At 33.4% G+C, this 23,720-nt stretch overlaps 2 protein-coding genes across 2 annotated transcripts in view; both read right to left on the bottom strand.

Moving 5' to 3' along the window:
- The window catches only part of LOC125673012 (uncharacterized), a 1,263,960-nt gene that overhangs the window by 827,885 nt on the left and 412,355 nt on the right, over positions 1–23,720 (bottom strand). The window lies entirely within an intron of this gene.
- Positions 9,814–23,708, bottom strand: LOC130052943 (probable serine/threonine-protein kinase pats1). Its single transcript, XM_056159233.1, has 5 exons — positions 23,629–23,708; positions 23,286–23,531; positions 18,923–19,059; positions 13,554–14,819; positions 9,814–12,956 (listed from the first exon to the last, which is right to left on the bottom strand). The coding sequence occupies exons 2-5, from the start codon at positions 23,455–23,457 to the stop codon at positions 12,918–12,920; spliced, it is 1,614 nt and encodes a 537-aa protein (XP_056015208.1). The 5' UTR covers positions 23,458–23,531; positions 23,629–23,708; the 3' UTR covers positions 9,814–12,917.

Here is a 23,720-nt window from a genome sequence, read left to right as displayed (position 1 = left end):
TTAATCTCATAACTCAAGTCTTCAAATGAAAGGTGAAATAACGAACAGTGATTAATATCATAACTCAAGTCTTCAAATGAAAGGTGAAATAACGAACAGTGATTAATATCATAACTCAAGTCCCCAAATGAAAGGTGAAATAACGAAGTGGTTAATCTCATAACTCAAGTCTTCAAATGAAAGGTGAAATAACGAACAGTGATTAATCTCATAATTCAAATCTCCAAATGAAAGGTGAAATAACGAACCGTGATTAATTTCATAACTCAAATGTCACAGTATTTGAAAAGTCCGTTTTATTGGAATTGCAGTAATTGATTCCAGGAAATACATCGCCGAAAATAAACAAAACGATGGCAAAACGGTATCAAAGAAAAAACTACATTTATTTCTCTGCACTCAAATTTCGCACAAATCTAACTGAGAATTCTATAAAAATTCGACTGCTGTATATATTGCCATACAATCGTACCACAACATTTATTAATTTGAGTTCGTGGTAATAGATTGCCTATACATTACTTAGAAAAATAACTGGTCCAATTTCTAAACAGTTCAGCATTATCCCCCTTCTGGAGAAATAAGGGGAATATGAGTACATGATCAGTCCCGCAACACCAGGTATGCTACTTTATCGCTCTTTAGACATCTCCAATTCTATTTCCAAGACATTTTGCATGATTATTGTCTAAAGAATGGCAAAGAAACTATTACACGCGATATTTTTTAATGATTCTCGACACGTTACATCTGTGTACCTCGAAAGAAATCTCAATTTATTGATAACAAACTTCGAGTTTGATATTACCCTGATGTATCAGTTATCAACAGTTGATTCAATGTAGGGTCCCATGGATTGTGCAGAATCACATTGTCCAAACCACCATCAATGTCGTCTAGAATAGACAAAACAACCTCTTTTGTTAAGTCGAAATCTCTTTTTAAAATCTGTATCATTATGATACATGATAGGATCAAGTATGTTTCTAACATTGTGTTCACTTCTTATCAACCTTTCTACAAGGTGATATCGCCAACTATGTCCAGTACATCCAAATACATCAAGCTGGTTTAATCTACTGCGCACTTATTTGTCGAAATGCACATCTGGTGCATCAAAATTGGTACCGTATAAGTTTTACATTGTAATGAGTCAGATTTAATTAACGTCAATATTACATGTTATTCTAGATTTTTATATAGTTTTGACCATTAGAAGAAACAAAACGCACATATTACATTTCTGGTAGGTCAAAAGTGTAAAGTGAAGATAACGAACAGTGACCAATCTCATAAATCCCATAAGCAATACAAAATAAATAGTTGGACAAACACGGACCACTGGACACACCAGATGTGTGTTGTGTGATGTCAAGAGTATACACACGTTCCGTACATTCTGTCTGCGTGTCTTGAAGTTGTCTGGCTCACACGTTTAGCCTAAACGTGGTTTCTGTTACCAAATTTTGTTATACGTTTTCAAAATTGAAAAATAAATTACATGGCAGAGCAAAATGATTACCTTCACGGTCAATTCTTCGTTTAATCCTTGCGCAGTTTTTCTTTAATAAAATTTAAGTTCCTTTTAAAAAGATGAATGTTTCTCTTATACTAGTATTTTGTATATGTACAGTACTAGATTGTTCAACCAATCTTAAGATTGTTAGTGCTATCATTCGATAATATTTACATAAGTCATCTAATCTTCAATAAAAACATTGTATTTGAAAGGTCGGTGTCTTGTTGAAATATATATGTAGTTCGTAATATCTTAGCTTGTAGACGCTTTATTCAATGAATAGGAAATGTGATTGCATAAACCATTGTTAAACGATTTGCAAATTTCAGGAACATAATATATATCACTGATATTAAAGTGTGTTGCCATGATACAATTGTGTTTTCATATTTTAGAGAAAGTTATGCTATCCACATTAACAAGTTTATGTACTGCTTAAACCTAGGTCATAACGTAATTTCAGTAGTACGTAGACCTTGGGTGGTGACTAGTCTCAGTAGTACAGAAACGGTGAGGTGTCAGCAAGTTTCCACTGCGTAAACCACCGGGAATCGGGGACAACCAATGTTTGCATACTCCGTAAACCCTTATATATTGAACGTTTCCAAGCTGATACCTTGCGGAAACCATCTTTTCGCTTAAGTCACTGAAAAGTTTACTCATACTTTCCGCACTATTGATACTATACTGTTCATGCAGTGCATTGTTTAATCAGTTTGCATCATTCCTGCATTGGGTCCCAAAAATAAGTTTAAAAACCAATCAATTATTCAATACCTCGACGATTCGTTGCTGTCAGCCAAATTCAAAGATTACAGACCCTGAAACGTGCTACTACACCAGTTGCACGGTACGGTTCGGTACGCTTTATGAACGGTACGGTTCGTTTTCTGAACGGTACGGTTCGTTTCTTGAACGGTACGGTTCGTTTCTTGCACGGTACGGTACGCTTCTTGAACGGTACGGTTCGCTTCTTGCACGGTACGGTCTGCTAAAAATAGCTGCACGCTTTGTGAACGGTTTGCACGTTTTATTAATGAGGTGGGCGTGGCCTGAACGCTTTGACTTTGTATAAATTGTACGTTTCGATAGTTTGTTTTCACTCGATCGGTCTTATTCGGCTCTTTGATTATCGGCTGCAGGATTTGTGGTTGTGTTAGAATGTGCACATGGGGAAATGAGACGTTATTTTTGATTGCTTCGATGGAATAATTCCATATTGATAACGTACATAAAAGTTATGAATAAAAGTTTTTAGAATTTGCTTAAGTCTAAGTCTTAGTGGTTGTTATTACGTTTCAATTTGTTTTTCATTTCTCATCAGACATTTATTAATTTACGATTTTATAAAAAGTTGTTACATGAACTGCTCCCCGACATGGGCGTGCGTAAGTGTACAAACAAAGCGTATTAAGTTTCCGGATATAAATTACAGTGCCTAAATTGGAAAAGTTTTTAAGAAGAAGTGAATTTTGTTTTGAATACACTAAAGTCGCAAATGACACAATGATTATTTTCTGCACTTCACATTTATTGTGATTTATCATCGGCATTATGAAAGATCCAGGATATCTGCACGTGAAGTTTGTACGTCCTTTTTTGTCAGCATTCAGTCATTCATAATTAATAATGTTAGATATCTGTTGCATTTGTCTTTGAATCAAATAAAATGATGATAATACATATATATTCCTATCCTTTATCACGCGAAGTCCGATTTTCATTTCCCTGACTTTATTTTTGATCACTGAAATTGAATTAAAAAAAATTAACAGAAAAGTAAGGCAAGTGTATAGTTTGCAATAAAAATGCTTCATATACCTTTTCTATATATTGTTGAAATACTTGAAAATGCTGAAATGAATAATTTTTGGCGTCCGATTTGATGCTTTGCATCAATTTAACTTGTTTACATTCTTTTACACATGTATGTATCTATTTATTTCTCTGTCGATGTAATTAAAAATTGTTTATTAGTGTATATAATAAATCCGCCAATCTACATCTATCTATATGGGTCGTTATCAATGTAGAAGAGAAAAAGATATGTCAAAATTATTGCTAATAAAGTAATGAAAATATTACAGTGTAGAACGTGACAATTTTTCTAATCGGTCTAGAAATTTCTCATATGATTCAGACACTGTACGTAGGAAAGTACATATTGAATACAACAGTAGACAACCATTCGTCTCATAGCGAATTAGAAATCTTCAAACACTTTGCCACGTAGTTTTGAAATCGTACTTTGTTTTAAGCATCTCGGTGATTTTCACAGTTGATAACCCAGCTTCGTGATGTTTGAGGATAATGCTTCGAATAGCCAGCGATAGTCTACGACCTCCTTTCCCATCGGGCGCCATTGTGAAAATAATATACTGTGGCTGAAAAAGTGGGTCACGTGACATAAATTGCACGCTTTCTGCACAGTACGGTACGCTTTCGGGCTTTTGGGGGCGGGGTTTGCATAATATTATCCTGCACGCTTTCTGCACGGTACGGTACGCTTTTTGAACGATACGGTTCGTTTTCTGAACGGTACGGTTCGTTTCTTGAACGGTACGGTTCGTTTCTTGCACGGTACGGTACGCTTCTTGAACGGTACGGTTCGCTTCTTGCACGGTACGGTCTGCTAAAAATAGCTGCACGCTTTGTGAACGGTTTGCACGTTTTATTAATGAGGTGGGCGTGGCCTGAACGCTTTGACTTTGTATAAATTGTACGTTTCGATAGTTTGTTTTCACTCGATCGGTCTTATTCGGCTCTTTGATTATCGGCTGCAGGATTTGTGGTTGTGTTAGAATGTGCACATGGGGAAATGAGACGTTATTTTTGATTGCTTCGATGGAATAATTCCATATTGATAACGTACATAAAAGTTATGAATAAAAGTTTTTAGAATTTGCTTAAGTCTAAGTCTTAGTGGTTGTTATTACGTTTCAATTTGTTTTTCATTTCTCATCAGACATTTATTAATTTACGATTTTATAAAAAGTTGTTACATGAACTGCTCCCCGACATGGGCGTGCGTAAGTGTACAAACAAAGCGTATTAAGTTTCCGGATATAAATTACAGTGCCTAAATTGGAAAAGTTTTTAAGAAGAAGTGAATTTTGTTTTGAATACACTAAAGTCGCAAATGACACAATGATTATTTTCTGCACTTCACATTTATTGTGATTTATCATCGGCATTATGAAAGATCCAGGATATCTGCACGTGAAGTTTGTACGTCCTTTTTTGTCAGCATTCAGTCATTCATAATTAATAATGTTAGATATCTGTTGCATTTGTCTTTGAATCAAATAAAATGATGATAATACATATATATTCCTATCCTTTATCACGCGAAGTCCGATTTTCATTTCCCTGACTTTATTTTTGATCACTGAAATTGAATTAAAAAAAATTAACAGAAAAGTAAGGCAAGTGTATAGTTTGCAATAAAAATGCTTCATATACCTTTTCTATATATTGTTGAAATACTTGAAAATGCTGAAATGAATAATTTTTGGCGTCCGATTTGATGCTTTGCATCAATTTAACTTGTTTACATTCTTTTACACATGTATGTATCTATTTATTTCTCTGTCGATGTAATTAAAAATTGTTTATTAGTGTATATAATAAATCCGCCAATCTACATCTATCTATATGGGTCGTTATCAATGTAGAAGAGAAAAAGATATGTCAAAATTATTGCTAATAAAGTAATGAAAATATTACAGTGTAGAACGTGACAATTTTTCTAATCGGTCTAGAAATTTCTCATATGATTCAGACACTGTACGTAGGAAAGTACATATTGAATACAACAGTAGACAACCATTCGTCTCATAGCGAATTAGAAATCTTCAAACACTTTGCCACGTAGTTTTGAAATCGTACTTTGTTTTAAGCATCTCGGTGATTTTCACAGTTGATAACCCAGCTTCGTGATGTTTGAGGATAATGCTTCGAATAGCCAGCGATAGTCTACGACCTCCTTTCCCATCGGGCGCCATTGTGAAAATAATATACTGTGGCTGAAAAAGTGGGTCACGTGACATAAATTGCACGCTTTCTGCACGGTACGGTACGCTTTCGGGCTTTTGGGGGCGGGGTTTGCATAATATTATCCTGCACGCTTTCTGCACGGTACGGTACGCTTTTTGAACGATACGGTTCGTTTCTTGAACGGGACGGTACGTTTCTTGAACGGTACGGTTCGTTTTTTGCACGGTACGGTACGGTTCGTTTCTTGCACGGAACGGTTCGGTTCGTTTTTAAGGTGTAGTAGCACGTTTCAGGGTCTGTATCTATTCTAAAAAGTAATTGATACATAACGGTGAAAATTCAGAAATATTGCAATTTTTCAAATTTGAACCAAACCTAATCAGAACTATAAAAGAGTAGTCATAGAGAACATTGTGATCAGAAAATTACATTCCTTTGGTGTAAATTGGTTTACAAATTAATTGAATTTATAAAAATCTAATTTATTGATGAAAAGTCCATACAATTAGCAACAATGTGATTATTTTAGCAATTTCTATCAATTTTGATCGGGATCGGTACTTTTTTCTTCTCTCGTTCAATTCCAATCTAAAATGTATTCATATTTCTAAATTGTGGCCATTTCATTTAAATTTTTCTTTTACATTTTCAAAATGTATGTGTGTAATATATCTTTTTTGTAATCATTGATATGTTTTGAAAGATTTTATCCGTAAATTAAAAAAACCCATTTTGATAAATACTGTTTTCAATTTACCCAAACCTTTTTTTCTCTCTAGAAGATAGAACGTGTATCTCAATCTTCTAAACATGTATTATTAGATATTCATACAATACAATAAATTACAGCGAAATTTAGACTCTAGAATCTCTTATTTACAAACAAAACACCTTTCTTACAATTCCGGAAAAAATCACAGAAAATCATATAAAATAATTGAGAGCCTGTACCACTGGTTCAATTGTGAAATCATACTTCATAGGAGGTGCTTAAACGAGCCATTGAATCAAAGTTTAGTGTAATGGGCCACCTTAACATGTAACTTGTTATGGTAAAGCAATATATCAAATATTAAATTAATATCTGCAAGCATGACATAGAAACTCCATGCTATCCTTCGAGTCCAAGGGTCATAACTCAGTGAAAATCAACGGGACAAATTTGATCTGTTACTTGTTATGATAAATCAAGGCACCAAATATTAGATGAATATCTACAAGCACAACAAAAAAAGTCCGAAGAACTGGTAATCCATTTTTTTTTTCAGTCAAAGGATCATGACCTTAAGACCCGTTGGACTTCTGGGTGTTGCTACATGTAAAACGCGGAGCAAAAAATGAAACAGAAAACGGAAGGGAACGTAAAACAGAAAATAATGTATGCAGTAATGTGTCACGAGGAGGTCAGCATTTAGGTTTATCATGAAAAAGGGAAGCAGAAATTACAGAAAGAGAGCGGGAAGTCATCCACAGAATCTACCGTTTCATATTCTTCATACTATTGCATTCGTATTTTAAAATCATTAGCTTGCCATAAAAATATTAATAAAGAAAAAAATCATACTATTTTGTATTGCTTATAGGAGCTATGAGATTGATCACTGTTCGTTATCTTCACCTTGCACTGAAAAATGTTATATCCAATGAATACCCCCACCCCAACAAAACTGTGTAGAAGATAAAATATTTTTTCAAGAATTTTCCCCAAACAAAGCCTTCTTAATCGAGCTTGATTTTATTCGTACTTTAGTTCTACATCTGGTTATAATACAAGTACGTATCTATGTATCACATGAACTTCTAAAGCGAACGAGTCCGGTGTGTATGAAAGGTTGTCTCATTTGGGATGAATTTATGTGAAAGTTCGTATATTTACCGACATCCTGTGGATTAGTGTTGAACCCGAAGAGATACAGTGGGAAAGAAAGCGAAACAGAATTAATGAAAACTAGGGTTACGTTTACGATCCATATAAACAGATATGAAATAGCTAAAAGACTAACAGGCAATTTATGCTTGAATGCAATGAAATAGTCACCCCATTATTAATCTAAATATTAAGATACAAATGTTTAGTTTAGAAATAAACTGCTAGATGTCCTCCCTATTTAGAATTGGAGTTCTGCGGTCACAAAGTCTCTGTTAGTTAAAAATAATCTATCAAACACAAGATGTTTAACTTGCTGACATAATAAGATCCCCGCACCTCAGATCTCCAGATTTTTTCCGCATTTAAATGAAGGAAACAATGCGGACGGGAGTATTGAGACTCTTTTTCCGGACACATTTTTAAAATGTGGAAATGAGGGAATATGAAGTTCTTTAACAGAAATGCAGAAATACGGAAATATGTTAGTAAAAATACATAAATACGGAAATATGTAACAAATATGCATAGATACAGAAATCTGTAATAGAAATACGGAAATGTGTAATAGAAATACAGAAATCTCTAACAAATATGCATAAATACAGAAATATGTAATAGAAATACGGAAATCTGTAACAGAAATACGGAAATCTGCAAAAAATGTAAAAAAAAAAAAAAAAAAAGAGAGAGAAAATTCTTCAATAAACTTCAGTTAAATTCTTATGGAAATATTTATTGCATCATAATGAAACTTTAAAAGTTACAATTCAAAGTTCTGTTAACAAATAAACAGATAAATTGATAAAACCACACATCTGCAACCATGTGCAGTTCTTTGATTTGTTCACTTCGACACTTGTTCTATATTTGGTCATAAAATCACTCGAGTTTCATCCACAACAACTCCACCGGCCACCGTAAGTTCCATCCATTTTTTATGCATTTCAAAGGATCTGTATTCATATACATATTGTAGCAGTGAAAGAAAATTCACTTAGACAGTCATGGTTGAAGGTACACATTTGATAAAGCTATTTTTCGATTAAACTTTTTAAATATCCTCATTTTGGAAATATTCACAATCATCCATGAAGAACAGCTACAGAACACTTTCTGAAAAAATAAAATAAAATTACAAATAAGATTAATTAGTAATAAAACAACCTACAGCTAGACCCCTTATAACCAGAGTGTTAAATTACACACATGTCTCTAATTAATGGTGCCATAGTTATTTTGATAGTCAATTCAATATTGAATGGACACTGTAAGGAAGAATCCTAATGTCTATCTAGAGCAAAATTAACCAGTCTATAAAATACACTGTAGATTGCCTGTATACATACCGTAACATCTGCATTCTCCAGCTACATGTACATAAATTCTTTGTCAACTGTTGTAAAACGGCATTAAACATCAAATCCATTGGTTTTGTCTGACCTCATGACCTGGCTCCAGTAAATAAATTAATAACACACCCTATGCTTTTAAATTATGAACCCGATCTCTCTTTAAAAGACTTTCTTTTCAAAGTTTTTTATATCAGTAGGGGTAACTGAATATATTTTTCTAAGTTCAGAGCTCCGTATTTTTCCAGATGAATTTTTTTTCTAAGTTCTGCATTCCTATTGCATTTCTGATTGAATATAGACTTAGTCCACCTTCCGGTATTTTTTTCAAAATATTTTCCAGATGTTTTCCTCATTTCCTTACTTTCGTAGTTTCATCCATTTTTCCGTCTTTTTTCTGCATCTAAAATACGGAAATTTATGAAAATCTGACCTGCGGTCATGAATTGTCTTTGTTATATACATACTACACTCCTTGTTGTAAATATACACATACACGGTATTATGTGTAAATTTACATGTAAATGTGCGTTAATGACATTTTGCCAACGGGGTATGCTTTTTCCATTATTTACCAATAGGTACCGCTGCTCGTTAACACATCTATGAATGCCGATATTTCAAAGTTCTTGCAAAACGCTTTGTAAATTCTTAGTACAAACGTTTAACTTCGCTTAATCAATTTATGATGCAGAATTTTAAGATAAAATTCTTTTACCCCAAATTTTGATTTTAATCATAATGAAATATTTTCTTTCAATATTTGGTGTTATCTTAGCTACATCAATCATTCTTATTCTAAAATTCTGTTCCGTTTTCCGTTCCTCGTTTTAGTAACATCTTCGACTTCGTCGGTATTGGACTAATAAAGGGGATATGATAATGAAATGAAAGGAATTAGAAATAGTTTATGACCGTAGATTAGTTACAGAAAAGAGGTTATCCTGTTAAAAAAATGTGAGAATTTTTTCATTGATACAATAATTGGTTTCTAAGGAAACGGCCTCCGATGTGTCCAATGTTGAAAAACAAAAATTCAGCTGTGGTAGATCCCAAGATATGCATTAAAAACAAGCAGGTTGTGATTTGAATATATTTAATGGTCACCATTCACACAGTATGTGTCCGGATACTAACAGGTAAAATAAAATACATTTTCTATATGATTCCAATAAAAATAAAGAAAAATTTAGTCCGAATTTTCTCCGGAAAATGGCATTTCCATCAGATACATTTAAAGAAAAATGATCGGAAAGTTATGTTGAATATCATTAGACTTTTGAACGTTTTCTTTCATATCAAAGAAGGTATGTACAGGTTCATGTCAAACCAATATATGGGGATGTACATGATTTGATTAAAAATATATGATCAACTGAACGTCGTCTGCCTTCTTTATAAATTTTACATCCAAATTAGTACACACAAATCAAGGTATTTTTTTTATATGAAATTCATTAACAAAACACAAAGTGTTGACAGTATGCTCTTACTAGTGATTAATATGTGAAACTATATTTAGATAGCATGAAGACTTAATGAGATATTACAGACTTAATTCCTTTTGTCTTTGCATTTTGAGTGTACATTGTGAAGATTAACGCCAAAATATTGTAGTCAATATTAATGCATTTAGATGTTTTAAAATTTCATTGAAAAAATACATAAAAGTACAGAACTTTAAAAAGAAACACTAAATACATTGGTAAAATATGAAAATATACACCGACTACACTATATATCATCTAAAATACATAGCTTAGTTTAAAAAAATATGTTTATTCAGAAATAAGTTGACATTAATGTTTACAAACAATGCACAATAATATATTGAGAAACAACCAAACTGATTATATATTACAAAATTCAGAGATTGAGTGTCAAATACGGTGATTTTCATAAAAGTTCAATTTTATGCCTAACCTTAAACGAGATGCAGAACAGTAGCTCTCTGAGGAAATATTGGGATAGATCAGAGAGCTACAGATCTACCCCTTATAAAAACCCTCGATTACGTCGTAAACAAAAAATGTTGCATTTTTTTTTTTTTTTACAAAATAAAGTAAATTTTAAAAGTTTTCAATTTTTAAATATTGTACATATCCTCCACTTTTCATTCATATCAAATTTCTTTGGTGTAGCATACCTCCTTAAAAAGTATGACTTTAATCAAAATCATAATAAATGCATTCCAAGACAACCACTTTCAATTTAGTACCTTATAAAGATGCTTTAAAGAGGAAATCTTGTTGAAAATGTTTACCTGGGATTTTATAATGTCTGTACTATCTTGAACTTAACAGCCCATTTAATCTTTAGAGAGCTCTTGGAATTGAAATGAAGATACCCAGAAGAGTTAATGTTCGTATGTGTTTTGTTACAAACAGAGGGGATCCTAATTCCGTCACTTTTCCAGTGCTACACAGTAAATAACAATGTTAATACATGCAAGAATACATATTAATCCAGAATACAAAATGTTGGTATAGCATTATATACAAGTATAAGTATTGCTGTAGTATTTTACAGTATAGCTAAAAACTTACATGTACTGTAATCTATTACTGGGCCTAGCTCGCTATAAATGTGTATAGATCTAATTATTCAAACGAGAAAAATCGGAGTGAGTTTATTTTAAAATCATACTTCTGAAAAATATTCTTCAGTCTACTAGTAGTTGATTTATCGAATTTACCGAGACGATGGCTTTTTGTTTATGCGGATCATTACGATATGTTCATCAATTTTAAATCGATCTAATAAAGATGAATGTAATAATTTAGTAGATGTATGTCATAATGAAAAATATTCCAACACTGCTTGACAGGAGCATAAAGTATTGTCAATGACATAGGCATTACAATTTGTGGATCCTCGGCCTAGGTCTAACATTTGGATGTGAATTCCACGTTTTTGTCAGTGGAATGAGAATTATTTCAAAACATAAAAACAATTAACCCCTCCCCTTTGCACGGGATGAAACGGTGACACTTTTAAAGTAATCAAAGAAATTTGGAACGGAACAATCTCAAAAGGGTGTACAGTAGCCGACACTCTTTACAGTCTATCAGCAGAGAAGCTGGACAACGTCAAAATGAAAAAGAAAATAAGTTGCAACAGTGCCTCAGATTTGTTGTACATTGTGAGGTATTTAGAGAATACTATTGATCCCTCCTGACCTCTCATTTTAGGGACTGGCCCCTAAACCTTGATATCGTCTTACAATTATTTACCATAGTTGTTCTACGACATTGAACAAAATATATATTCAGTTTCGAGATATTTGAGATAGTCGAATTTTTGGGAGCAGCACTCGAATTTCTTAGGAAGGAGTCGCAAGAATGATTTTGAACCGTGAATATTATTTAGAATAACAATCTTTAGATTTACAAAATAGTTCTCGTTGTAACGATAAAATAAAAAGTTTCGTACATTAGTTCACTATAAATCCTGTATTATATGACGAAATATTTTCTTTATATCAGTAGTTGGAGAACGCTAAAACAAGCATTTTGCTTCAATAATGCTTCAAAAATGCATTAAAGATTTCGAAATCTTTACAAACACTGTTGACCCCCTGGTCCCTCAAATCAGCAACTGGTCCCTGAAAATTGATATACGTTAATAGGTTTTATCACAATCTACAACGTTTGTTCTACAACGTTTAAGAAAGATATTTCGGTTTCCAGTTCATTGGAATATACAACTTTAAGACTAGCTCCGGAAATCCTTTAAAAGGATCGTAAAATAACTTTAAAGTTTGGATATTAGTTAGAATCTTCTGAGCAATTGTTCTATAATGCTTTGCAAAATATTTTTCGGTGAAGAGGTAAGAAGCATCAACGTTTTCTACACGATTTCTCAATAAATCCCGTACTACATAACCAATAATACTCATTTTATCATATTAGAAGTTGCAGAACGTCTATACATAGAAATTTGCTTCAATAATGCTCCATTAATGATATATAGATGTTGAGTTATATCTTTGAAAATAATTTGCTTTTCTTTGTCCCTTATGTAAGAGACTTGCCCTTAATCAAAAATAGCAAACAACCTCCCAAACTAGAGTTAATTCGTGTCACTTCAAAAGAGTAGTGAAATATGAAATATGTACATATTGGTAAAAATCACACAGCACCATTCAGTATGCGGCAAGTTTTCTTCGAAATAAAATATGCTGTTATGTACTATCCAGCTGTGATGCATTGGGGTTTGCGCCCTGAAATTAAAAGATAAAACATGAAACCACATAAGAGAGAGATAGGGAGTTATGATGAATGGAGTCGTGTTTCAGTTAGTCCACCTCTTCCAATATTCTACAGATACAATTGTAATTCTCACACCATTGTGTAAAATACAATAAAAAAATTTACTGGTGTTTTTTTTTAAACATTCTGGAAGCACGAGTATATTTCATTGCATATCGAAAATGATGTGTATTCATTCTCGATAATATCAGAAGTTAAGACAAATCTTAAAGAGGAATTTCTGTGATTTAATTAAGAGAGTTGCATTTGCTATTAATTGGCTACTTTATTTCCATGTTCAAACAAAAATCGATTTTGTTAAAGCGATTGCTAAAGGCTGTACAAATATTTCTACAATGGCGTCGGTAGAGATACAATAGAAGCTTGTGTAGCGCGAACTCTTGTGGGAGAGCGATTCTTTAGCTCAAGTATCAAAAGGTGAAAGTGTATGAAATATCAACCTTTGATTTAAGGTAGCAACAATGTTAAGAGGAAAATGGAGTTGCATATGAATGTTATAGATTTAGATGAAGGGATACATAGTTCTTAATGGTGTCTGAACCAATTACCTTATACCAGTACTTCAGAAGACTATCTCTATCTATTGGATGACTCTCGGATTTCATAAGATGTTTCGGACATGGTCGGTGGTTAGTTTGTAACTGGGCCACGTCTTTTTCTTTCAGAAACATATCTTCATCTTCTTCCGTTATTTTCAGATCCTTACAAGCAAATCCTTTTTCGCATTCGACTTGTTCATGAAATGTGGTGGTAATTTCGTTGATCATCTCTTCCACAACCGACCGTATACTCTTTGTCTCCTCTTCTTCCAGCTTGATATTTTTGGCTAGTGTAAATACTTGTAACTGGATTGAAGTTTTGCTTACTGCAATAGCGATGTTGTGGTCTCCTCCTTGAACGCTATAAAAGGCAGCATTTTTAAAGAAGAGATCGTCTCGCAGGGATTCCCATTTCCGAAAACAATTAACGAACAGGCGATAAGAGAAGAAATGGGGCAGGTAATTTCTAAAATAGAATATAAACAAGGGTGTCTTGTTTCCTTCATCAATGATTTGCTTGTGTTCGTCTTTAAGATCCTTCTTATTGATGCTAGGGATATAATAAAACTTGTTTTCATTTTTCTTGTGACTCTTTCTTTTCGCTTCCTGAGACTTGACATTAGCTAGTATTCCGAGCTTTTCCATGTATGGCATAATTTTGTCTTTGTAGTCGGTATAACATTCTCTGTCATTTTCTTTCCATATTTTGCATAAAGTCGCATCAGACAATTTGCCAGTTTCTTCAAAATCGTTCCATTCCTTTGTTCTCTCTGTAAAATGACGTACATGCGTTGGGTCTGTAATGATAGCTTTAAAGGCATCTACAAACCATTGGACATCCAGAATAATCACATCTCGAAGCCCCTCGTCTGAGAAGTAGATGATTTGCCCTATTTCCTGATAAAACCGAAGCATGTCATCCATATCATTCTCATCTGAAAATTGAATTGTACCCATATTCCACAAGTCCTTTCTTTTGAGAATTTTCTCTTTCTTTTTTTTATGAGCAATTTGCTCAAAATACGACCATTGAGTTGGTATTTTTTCTCCCCAGTGGGGAAGACTCGTTGCTGTCTGAACAATGCATTTCCTGACTTCATCGATGCTATCTTCTTGTTCTTTAGAGAGAGATCTAGGTGGACACTCAACTTCGAAATACCTTTCGGGTGAAATAAGACCCCCTAATGTCTGTTCTTTAGGCAAGCATTTCTCCAACTCCTCATAAAACGGATATCCAATCATGCTACGGTTGGCTGGCTTCTCGGGTTTTCTCACCTATGACGAAAATCATAATACAATTAATATCAGACAATATTTACAGCAAAAGTTAAACTTAATTCCATTCATATACATATGTTGATGGAACTCCGAATGCAACCTGAATAATATTGTGTTTGCATTTTTTTTAATATCCAGTATATCCGGAGGTCCTTATTTGTCCAACTCTTAATTTTGTATTCCTTACAGTAGTTATGAGGTTGATCACTGCTATCCTCTCATTTGCATTAGAAAAGTGCAAACTCTATAATTTCTGGGTCCTGACTCTATATCAAATTTAGATTTAGACAGGGAGAAATATATATTTCACATGTTTTGAAACCCAAAGTAAAGAAATGAATTGCAAACAGCAGATGTCATGGGTAACCATAACGAATTAAATATTTCATCCGTATTACGTAAATACCCGGTGTGGTGATTCCCAAATTTGTGTAGTTTATTATGAAAAGGTAACAGGAAGTGTTAGTGACACACTATACTTCCGGGGACAATATAGATATATGACATCAAACCTATAATCTTGTCATTAGGAAATTACCTACATAATATGAAGATCATCTTTAAAAAAAAAATCTCATCATAAATCCCAACACCGGATGTTACTGAAAGTATAAGTTGAAACTTCTTTCAACTAAGTGTGTTTTTTTTTGTTTTTTTTGCATTTGCTTATGCAACCCGCTTGTTGAAATGTTTTATCACTGCACAAATCAATCATCAATGAATTTAGAATTACGTAAAATTGGGTGAATTTCGTTTTATGGTTTACATTAAGAATACCTGTAAAATTGAGGGTTCAGCCTGATTTTGTTTAAAAATACAATTTTAGTGAATTTATTTCGCAGTTTCCCGTTATGAATTGTACTTATTTTGAACATGGTTTATATTTAAATCCATCGTAGTCCATGAATGTAAAGTTATGAAAGCATTTGCAAAATTAATGCAAGTCCGACGTATGGCGAATTGTTCGACAAAAACATGCAGTACGACAACTTTCTGTGTCAATAAACAGCGAATTGATATACTTATGAAATTCATGATGCGTATAATATCGGTCTGACGCAATGACCTTTTTGTAATACATTGCTGACTTGGAATTGATATATTATAATCATATGTACGTTAGCTCATCACATTTCTTACTAGATACATTGTAGAACATTGAATATGAATTAATATGATGATCATGACACCTGTTCCAGTATTAAAGTAGTTCCACCGTCATATGACATATCAATATCAATGGTTGAAATTGGAAAAACTGTATTAATTTCCACTCAATATAGTTTAATTTCATTAATAACCTAAGAAAATGTGTATGTTGCAACCTTTTTTAAGATGTCAGATACATAAAACCAGAATTGGTATAGGTTAACATAAAAAAAATCAGACATTTTAGTAAATCAAAATGATAAAAATCGGTTGGTTTTTTTAGTAATATGGCCACATTTTTAATGTCAACAGTTTAGACAAACGTTTTATTTGTAAATAATATTATGCATAAATGAATTGTGGATATTATGGGAAACATTATATAATGGTTCTGTGATCATTATAACGATCTAGTTTGTCAATACAACCTATCTTTGGGTCATATGCTGTCTAACGTGTTTTATACCGATTGTTAAGCCGTTCTTGGCACACTGATTTTGACTGCGGATACCTCCGTTTTCTTGATCAGGATATGGGGCTCACCGAGGGTGTGACCGGTCAACAGGGGATGCTTACTCCTTCTAGGCGCCTGATCCCACCGCATAGGAGTTATGAGATTGATCACTGTTCGTTATCTTCACATTTCATTTATAATTTTTTATCTATGAAAAATATTAATTTTTTCACTATCAAGTTTTATTTTATCCTATGAGTAAAATTCCTCTGGAAGATATCTTTCTATCATGTGCAAAGTTTAATTTGATAGAAACAGGTGAATATAACGAACAGTGAGCGTAGTGGAAAAACATCAAATCAGACGATGATCAATGTACCTTATATGTAAAGGAACAAGCGATAATAACGAACAGTGATCAGTCTCTTGAAAGGTGACGATAACTAACAGTGACCAACGTCATAACTCCAATAAGCAATACAAAATAGAGAGTTGGGCAAACACGGATTCCTGGATATACCAAAGGTGGGATCAGGTGCCTAGGAGGAGTAAGCATCCCCTGTTAACCGGTCACACCCGCTGTGAGTCTTATATCATGATCGGGTAAACGGAGTTATCCGTAATTAAAATCAGTGTGCCAAGAACGGCCTAACAATCAGTATGAAATAAGTCACAGCGTAATTGACCAGATGATAGGTTGTATTGGCAAATAAGATTGTTATAACAACCACAACATTTGCAAAACGCTGACTTAAAACGAGACTGTTGAAGCCCCTGTACCATCAACGTGTTTGTCAGTAGCCTTGTTTGATTGAAAAACTGATATGATCATTATACGCAGAACAATCACCTGGGTATAGAATCAGTTGAGAGATATAGACACCATATGGGTATTAATGGAATCCCATAACGATACAAATTATTAGAGGGACAACATTAGAGATGGGATACGGTGTCTACAAGGAGTGAGTATCTCCTGTCAATCGGTCACACCAGCCGTGAGCCCTTTATCAATATGTCTTGATCAGGTAAACGAAGTAACATGTAGTCAAAGTTAATATGCATAGAACTGTTAAACCGACATACAAGAAGTAAAATAAAATTAATTTAATAATAGTTTTCGAAATTTGTGTACTATACATGTAAAGGTATACACAATACATGTACACAAAGGGGCTCGGATTTCACTAATTTTGGTGATCTATTTCATGAATATGTAGGTTTTCTGGTGACATGGTGTCAACAATTGGTTTCCTTTACAGTGGTAATTTACAGAAGCGTTAAAAGCAACCGACGGGAGATAAACAACTGATTACACCACAAAACTAAAAACAGAAATAGATAAAAACAGATATTTACTCATTGCATAAACAATATTTCATCATCTTACGTCTAATTAAAGTATTTGTTTTCTAAGATTAAAAAATAGAAAATAGCAGTTGTTAAATGAAAGGCGAAGACAACGAACAGTGAGCAATCTCACCACTACTATAGGAAACTAAGAGTTGGACAAACACAGAACCCTGAGTATATTATATGCCTTAAAGGAGTAAGCATACGCTATGAACATATGAAATGTATTCAAAAAATCCAGTTCTGCATATCTTAGCTAAATTCTAATATTTAGCATCAGTATAAAAGATTTGTTCTTAAAACTTCAATATCCCCGAAAAGCGCCTTAACTGGTAAAATACTTTACACTATACGAAATACGTAACATCAACACAATTTGACTAATTTGTACCCGTCCTAAAGTCAGCACCCTCATGTTGCAAAATTTTGGTATATCGTTTTCTGCTTTGGTTCAGTATGCATTTAGTTTTTTTTCCTACTATATCAACAAATTTAAAGAAGTATTTCAAATGATAAAGACAGTAATCACTGTAATATTTCTGGCTCTTCTCTGGAACCCAAAACCCTTCCCCATCCTTAGGATAATAAAATTTACAATTTTGGTAAAGAACTCCTACTCCTTCTGAATACTTATGTAGTTTTAATTTAGTATAAATTGCATTAAGAAGGCTACTTTTTTTTAAATTATAAATATAGACTGTATATACACATGCACCTAGCTTGGACCCGCCCTGGAATCCGAAACTATACCCAGGCGGGGATAATGAAATTCACAATTTTAGTAGAGGCCTTCCTGTTATACATCACTATGCATTTAGCTGTTCTTGTAGATATGGGGTTGTAAAGAATATTTTCTTCATTGTTTAATCTTTTGCAGCTGTTGTTTCGTCCCAAAGTCCCCAGAGTGATCAGCTCACACGGATGTACGTTGGTCAGTTGCAGTAGGTCACCTGAGTTAACTCAACTTAAAATTATGTCTTGAACGCGCTATCCATATTTTGCCAGATTGATGGTTTGATGAACTGAGATAAAAATACGTTTATTTATTTTCAGACATGTATCTGACATTCATTTTGATTCATCTGTGTACTTTCGTTTGATAAAACTGGGATGAGTTATTCTTCTTTCACAAGTTACATCTTACTTTTTTCTTTTTTAGTTCGTCCCTGTGTGATGCGATTAATATCACCGGATTTGCTCCCACACGGTCCCCGAATTTTTCTTTCATCTTTTTGTCGTCACAGTAGGTTTTGATGGATTGCAACCAGAAAACAAAGTAGTCTACAAAATCAAAAAAAAAAAAAGAAAATGTGTTACGACCAATCTTCATTTTAAAAAATCAGATACCGAATATGGTAAACATCAAACAAAAAGACCAATTATTTTATTTCTACCAATCAATTCGGAGAAAGCTCACATTATGTCAAGGACTAGGTGGTTGTTTAAAATATTCTCTAATGGATTGTATTTTAAGCTACTGGACCATAAAACTTACTTTACTTTGGATACACTTGTATCATGGAATCTAGGATGTGTAAATTAAGTGCAGTTTACCCAGGATTCAGCAGATCTATAAATGTTTGGGTGTTACGTGATTGACTAATATATGAGTGAAATTATATGGAATTGAAAGAAATATTATAGAAGTTTGACTTAATTATCAGGATGAAAAATACTCTCACAAAATCGAGAAATGGTTGTGGAAGTTACCATGATAGCGATGTGTTTGAAATGAAGAGTACAATTTAATGCGGATTGCTGTGTGTTGTAAACAAGTACAACTATGATCTATAAATGCAACGGAACCCTATACAATTTTTGTCGTTTATTTTATTAGCACTTAGAATAAACTTTGAAATGTTGGCGATATTACTTTTTAAAAATTAATAAGTGAGATAGCCAATGGTTAGTATTGAGGTCTATATAAAATGGATTTGTACTATTTCCCCTTTATACATGCAATGCTTTCATTATGTGTACATTTTATGAAAGAAAAAATTGTCGTGGTGATGTATTTTGTTCTTACTCGCGCGACACGTTCGTTAATTCAATATCAAATGAAAATGAAAATAAAGTCTAGAGTAGTTGTAATGGAAATGAGGCTGACTATATTAATCCTGTGATAAATACACTGGAGAATTTTGAATGGTATGTGCCTTTAACTGCAAAGACCGAATCATTATTAATCTCTTTAGGCGTTTGAACACTGTCGAGAATGGTATCTGCATCTTGGCCCACAGGAGCACTTTAACCGGCGATTTTGTAATAAAACAGTAGGGGTCTTATACCATACAACTTACAAATAAAATTACCATTACTCCCTATTAAGGGATGACATGGTATAATTCCCCTAATATTATTATTACAGACAAAAATATCATGCAGTTCCTGTGCTTGGCCACACATATGTCGAATAAAAACAGTCCCGTCCCCTTCGATGCCAGATAAAGCTAATATGTGGTTAATATTACCGAACAATAACAGGAAATTAATCCAAGTGCAGAATTTTTTCAATGATTTGTACTTTCAATTTCTCGAAGTGACAACATGGCCGATTAGTACCTATAGTGGCCATGCCTACGCTGTTTACAATTAGATATATTTAACTGTTTAAACACAGATCAGATTATAAACTTTCTTAACAAGTTGATTTTTATGATATTTATGAAAAAATTAATTCAAGAAGTGGATTATTAATATTTTTCAGCATTGCGCACTTTTTTCTTTTACGTTATGATATCACAGTTTGCTTTCCACGGCTGTTCCGTAATCGCTACATACCCAAAGAATTAGGCGGGCATTTGCAATATATATAAATATATATATATATATATATATATATATATATAAACTGCACGCATTAAAAAGGTTTTTTAAAAGTAAATATCACCAATGAATTATTAATCTTTGAAAAATGGAGTCTCATATCTGCAACGATGTGCGCAAGCAAATTTGCATAACGCGCGTTATTCAATTTGTATGTACACACCATTGTAGGTATGAGACTACATCTTTTTTTTTAAAAAAAATAATTAATTGCTTAAACATGTGTGCACATATATGTTGCCCAATCGATAAAATGCCAAGTTTGAATTAATCATAATTATAGTTAGGGATTATCAGATCACGATGCATGCCACCAGAGATACACATATACTCCTTTTACAATGTTTATCCACTTAGCTACATGAAACAAGTCATGGTGATTTAAATGACAAATGATATATGAACGATTTCAATTATGGTGCATCAGTGTCATTCTTCCCTTTGAAAGGTATGATAATTAGGTATTCTTCTTGGTGTAAGTGAGATATTGCATGTTTCATTTACAGTTGGTCCCTGTGTGATGTGATTTTTAAAAACTACCGGATTTTATCATGCACACGCCCCATATTTTTATTCCATCTTATTTGTCGTCACAGTGATGTTACATGTAAAACTTATACGGTACCAATTTTGTTGCACCAGATGCGCATTTCGACAAATAATGTCTCTTCAGTGATGCTCAACCGAAATGTTTGAAATCCGAAATAACTATAAAGTTTTAGAGCTAAATATAGCCAAAAACAGCGTGCCAAAAAAGTGGAGCCAAATTCGTCCAAGGATAAGAGCTATGCATGAGGGAGATAATCCTTAATTTTGAAATGAATTTCTAAATTTTATAACAGCAATTAAATATACATCCGTATTTTCAAGCTAGTAACGAAGTACATATAATAAACATCAAACATTGAATATCTAGATATCAATTCGGGCAAAGCTCAAATCACATGAAGTATGTGGTTGTTTAAAGTTTATATACATGTATAGTTATTAGTTCAGTATTTAGGGTCGTAAAACGATTGCTCTAACACTAGCGTTCACACTATGTCTAAGTGAGACTTGGTGGGAATGTAAGTTTAATTAACCCAGTACCTTTTCCTCTAAATTACGGATGGTTACTGCAAATTAATCTTTATCCCCGCAAACATTTACTTTGCTTGATTCTTATCAAAATGTATGTAAAAAAAAAGTTCTCCAATAGGAAAAAAATACATCGAATCAATTATAATTTCGGCTGGAGGTTGAACCTAAGATTTAATATTTAGAAAGACCTAATCATCTATCTAAAAATAAAGAAGACTGTAAATATCTGCTTAGATTCAGAACCATGGGTCACATGTGTTGGCTACAATAAGCTGGCCATATTATGATATGGGAATCCCACTATTATATAAACAGATACTTTAGTGTTGATGACTTAATATATCTGTTGATTGACTACACACTAGGTCATAGCCGTGGCTATGTGATTAAGAAAATCCTTGAATTATGAATATTGATATATTTAAGAAATGAACATCACTTTTGAGCTGTTCATGGTCAGTATGAACGGATTTGGATTTGAGGCAACTTCTGTGAATCGAGCGATTCACAGAGAATTTGCCTCAAATCCAAATCCGTTCATATTGACCATGAACAGCTCAAAAGTGATGTTCACTTCTTATATTTATATTCATTTACTAAAACACCGTTTGTTTACATTACTTCTATTTTGTTGCATAAAACGAACTCCTAGCCTCTGTAACAGTAGTTATCGTGACGTACGTCAACACATTGACATGACGTCACACTTCGTCTCACCCTGCCTTTTATCAACATTGCAAGGTGCACTGTATTTTGGAGGTAGGAGACCGCAAGATTGGGATGAAAATCCATGTAAGTTTACAATCTTAATCCAAAGGTGTGACTTGCGAGATCTTCGTAACAATTGTTCTATTTTTTTCAAACTATTACGTTCTCTCAGTCGCGTGCTTTAAGCTAGTTCATAATCTGTTCATAGTCAATGTGAACGGATTGTGTCGCGCGCTGAAATTGGTTGGTTCATAAAGGAGAATGTGATTTGCACTATAAATATATACATGTATTTCAACCAATCAGAGAACTGGCTTGCATTTTTGGATAAAAAAAAAAACAACTCGGTGATCATCGCGTGACTTGTAGTCTAGGATGGACGACTCGGTAAAAATTGACCAATAACCAATCAAAAATTGTTTAAAGTTGTATACTATCACGCATAGCCTCTGTTGCTAAGACGGGTTTCATTTAATAAATCGTTCAAATTTGACTTCCTTTTAGAATAATGATTTGTAAGCACTTTTTGTCTGTCATTACTTGCAAACAAACGATCCACGTTTTATCTGTGGGTGCAGCCATTACAATATTTAAATAGGTCACCCTGACTGTGATTGGTCTATCAATGATTGAATCATTTTTTTTTTAATATTGAGGATTTCTCGTGTCTGATTATTTCAACATTGATTGTTTTATTGTTTGTTGGTTTTTTTCATATTCAGTAAATCGAATTTTTTAATTCCACGGCCAGAAAAGGCTATAATCCGATTTACACCTTTGAAATAATATACCGTAAAGAATCCCAAAAATCAACGTCGATGTTGTGAGCATTAATATGACTAAACATTATAAGTGTTTTATGATGTGTTCATACATATTGGAGAATTACTCACTTTCGTAAGTCCATTTCTCGAACAGTGATCCAATCGGATTGTGTCTCTCTGGATCATATGCTATGTCTTTCAGATTTTTTGACATATCAATGACCAAGAGATAAAACGCCCTTCTGGACAAATAGATTTGATGACAGGCATAGTAGGCCACCTGACCAGCGAAATCTGTCATGCTGATGAGTCGTTTATTCTCATGTAGACTAGCTGTATTATCGTCCTTTCCAGATTTGCTATTCTGTTTGAAATCTAAATATAAAATGATATCATTATAATAGATGAATTATAGATCTAGTGGACGTTCAAGTAATATGCATCATTTTATCAATACAAAGTGAAAACTCACTTTCTAGGTTGTCCGAAACTATTTCAAATATGTCGTTATGGACTTCGAGACCAATTGTAGTTTTAGTGTTAGTATTCAGGTCTTCCGTCTGA

This window comes from Ostrea edulis, chromosome 3 (assembly GCF_947568905.1).
Source record: "Ostrea edulis chromosome 3, xbOstEdul1.1, whole genome shotgun sequence".
Taxonomy (NCBI): domain Eukaryota; kingdom Metazoa; phylum Mollusca; class Bivalvia; order Ostreida; family Ostreidae; genus Ostrea; species Ostrea edulis.
This window is presented reverse-complemented; position numbering and strand designations above follow the sequence as displayed.